Source organism: Cydia amplana, chromosome 20 (genome assembly GCF_948474715.1).
Source record: "Cydia amplana chromosome 20, ilCydAmpl1.1, whole genome shotgun sequence".
NCBI classification, from domain to species: Eukaryota; Metazoa; Arthropoda; class Insecta; order Lepidoptera; family Tortricidae; genus Cydia; species Cydia amplana.
The window spans coordinates 3,732,770-3,735,367 of record NC_086088.1 but is presented as its reverse complement, the minus strand read 5'-3'; the positions used below and the strand labels follow the sequence as shown (position 1 = coordinate 3,735,367).

Below are 2,598 nucleotides of genomic sequence, written 5' to 3'. Positions count from 1 at the left end.
TGCAATAAAGAGGATTTGTATTGTACCTATTATTGTATTGTGATTCATCCTCATTAATTAAAAGCGTTAGCTCCTTCATTAACTATTTACCAACCTCTTTTGTTATTCTTTTCTCAACTGAATTTATAACTGTAAATACATTCAGCTTACACTTCTTCTCATCTTCTAAAGTAGCTCAGGCTTTGCTATCCTAGTCTACTTGGTCTAATTTGAACGTTCTAATCTAACCTCAATAGAAATCTAGGTGTAGGTTAAGCAATGAACACAAAGCCATATAAAATCACTGTTTTTTTATTGCACTTAATGTGTTTCCTCTTCTTTTTAAAATTCCCTCAAAATTGTTACAAATCATATTTAATTGTAAACCTTATTGAAGACACTCTTTGGTTTCTGTCTATTTCTCTTCACTTTACGTATCCTTTTCGTTTTTCTTCCTTTCTCTTTTCTTCCTTTATTTCCATTAATGCTTCCAAATGGTCTCGTACGTAGTGGTTTCTTCACGTGAACATAGTCTTCGAGTTTCTGCTTGAGATTTCTGATGACCTTTTTCAATGATTTGGGTTGTTTCTTTGCCTGGGGGTAGCGTCGGCCAAGTTCTTTCATGAGATGATTGATTACTGATTCTGTCACTGTCATTTCCATTGCCGCGTGACGAGCAAACTGAAAAGAAAAATAAGACTTAAGGCGACATTCAGATGTCAAATGCAGCTGCATTGCTGTTGCGTTATTGTCGCCGCTGTATCTATTTCCTTGAGAAATAAAGTGACGTCGCCGCATTAGTGCCACGATTATAAATTTATAATATTAAATCTGTCACTCATTTTTATCAAGGAAACTGACAGATACAGTGCCGGCATTACGCCGCCGCCGCAGTATAACGTTGCAACTATAATGCAGCTGCAGTTCATTTAATTTAAGGTGATATTCCTGATTCAACTACATTGTCGTGTCGCATTGTGCTCGGCTGAACTATCTCGAGAAAATTCGATGTCGTTGATAAAAAGTGAGGATCTGAAGTTAGGGAGTTTTACTGTCATCCAATTTGTCAAGGATTTTCAATACTTAAAGGATGGTTCATGTTAGACCGGGCCGTGTACAGGCCGGACCTTCCGGAGCTTCGTTTTCTATGGAAAGCGTCACGTGATCACCTGTCATCTGTCATAGAAATATAAGCGCCGGAAGCTCCGGCCCGGACACGGCCCGGTGTAACGTGAGTCATCCTTAAAGCACATTTGAATATTTCCCGTAATCATGGCTTCCCAGTCATAACAATGTCGCTAAACCTGAAATGTAGTTGCAATGTGCCGTCGTGAATAGAAAAATCTTTTGACTTGACTTCACCTCAGGCGCCAATTGCAGAGAGGGCTTGACAGAAATAAATATTTGCTTACTCTGTCATGCTCCAAAGCAGCACCATTATTTTGTAATTTAGATTCGACCGTCAATATCTCATTCAACGAGTCCTCCTGAAATTAAAATTTCCTTTCATTAAGTTGATTGGCTAGTAGGTACAGTGCGACATGGAAGAGTAGAAATTAAATGAGGGTGCCACTTTCTTCGTAACTGTTATATTTTTAAGTAAAATGCTTAAACATGGCAAAAATTTTGTAAGGATTTTTTTTAGTTACATTTTATTTAATTTGAGCTTAATTCCATTAGAGCACGGTTGGCATTTTCAAAAAAAACCGGCCAGTTACGAGTCGGACTCGCTGTCCAAGGGTTCCGTACATTAAGTCCGACTAACATTTGACTGCACATTTATAATAGGTTTTCCTGTCATCTATAGGTAAAGAACAATTTTGTGTATTTTGTTCAAAATTTTAGTCCCAGTAGTTTCGGAGATAAAGGGCCGAATGGTCGGACAGACAGACAGACAGACGCACGAGTGATCCTATTATACAAGGGTTTCGTTTTTTCCTTTTGAGGTACGGAACCCTAAAAACTAAGTTGTGTTATAATTATGATCTAGCTACTTACTTTATTTCTTGACAAATTCTCACCAGAAGTGCCGATGAAACAAATAAACAGGATAATAGCTAGAATTTGTCCCATTTCCAGCTGAGGGCAGTTTTAGAAGAATCAGGCCGTGATTCAGAAGATATTACCTGCAAAAATGCATACATACATACAACATAGACTTTTAATATAATAATTTTAAAAAGTTTTAACATATAGAGAAAGATAAGTATTATAGTTAGGTAAGTACTTATTTAGTGTACAAACAGAAACACTCTTAACTGTCCATCGGTGGACCTTATGCCTATTATGGTAATAAGGTTTACGAAGTGTCAGTTAACTGTGTGGGCGATATAAGTCCAAATCCGAACCTAGGCCCTTTCTAAGCTTAAAAGTTACAACGATACATTTTACATTTGAAATACCTAAAATTGGAAACTTGACGATACATTTTATATTTCGAATATATTTCATATATATATATGTTGCGGTCTAAAATCGTGTCTGGGTTCATTTAGGGAAGAAGAAAAAGATGACTTGAGTCTGTATGGAGAAGAGGCATACAGTGTATTTATTCCCATTCCATATTATTTTATTTATTTAAGTAAAAAACAACATTTATTGCAAAAACTTAAATATAAA

The 2,598-nt window shown here is 36.3% G+C and overlaps 1 protein-coding gene across 1 annotated transcript; it reads right to left on the bottom strand.

Annotated features, from left to right (window-relative positions):
* Positions 1-354: 354 nt before the first annotated feature.
* Positions 355-2,093, bottom strand: LOC134657662 (uncharacterized). The gene is made up of 3 exons (XM_063513224.1): positions 1,978-2,093; positions 1,392-1,466; positions 355-660 (listed from the first exon to the last, which is right to left on the bottom strand). Exons 1-3 carry the CDS (start codon positions 2,050-2,052, stop codon positions 355-357), a joined length of 456 nt encoding a protein of 151 aa, XP_063369294.1. The 5' UTR covers positions 2,053-2,093.
* Between the last annotated feature and the right edge of the window lie 505 nt (positions 2,094-2,598).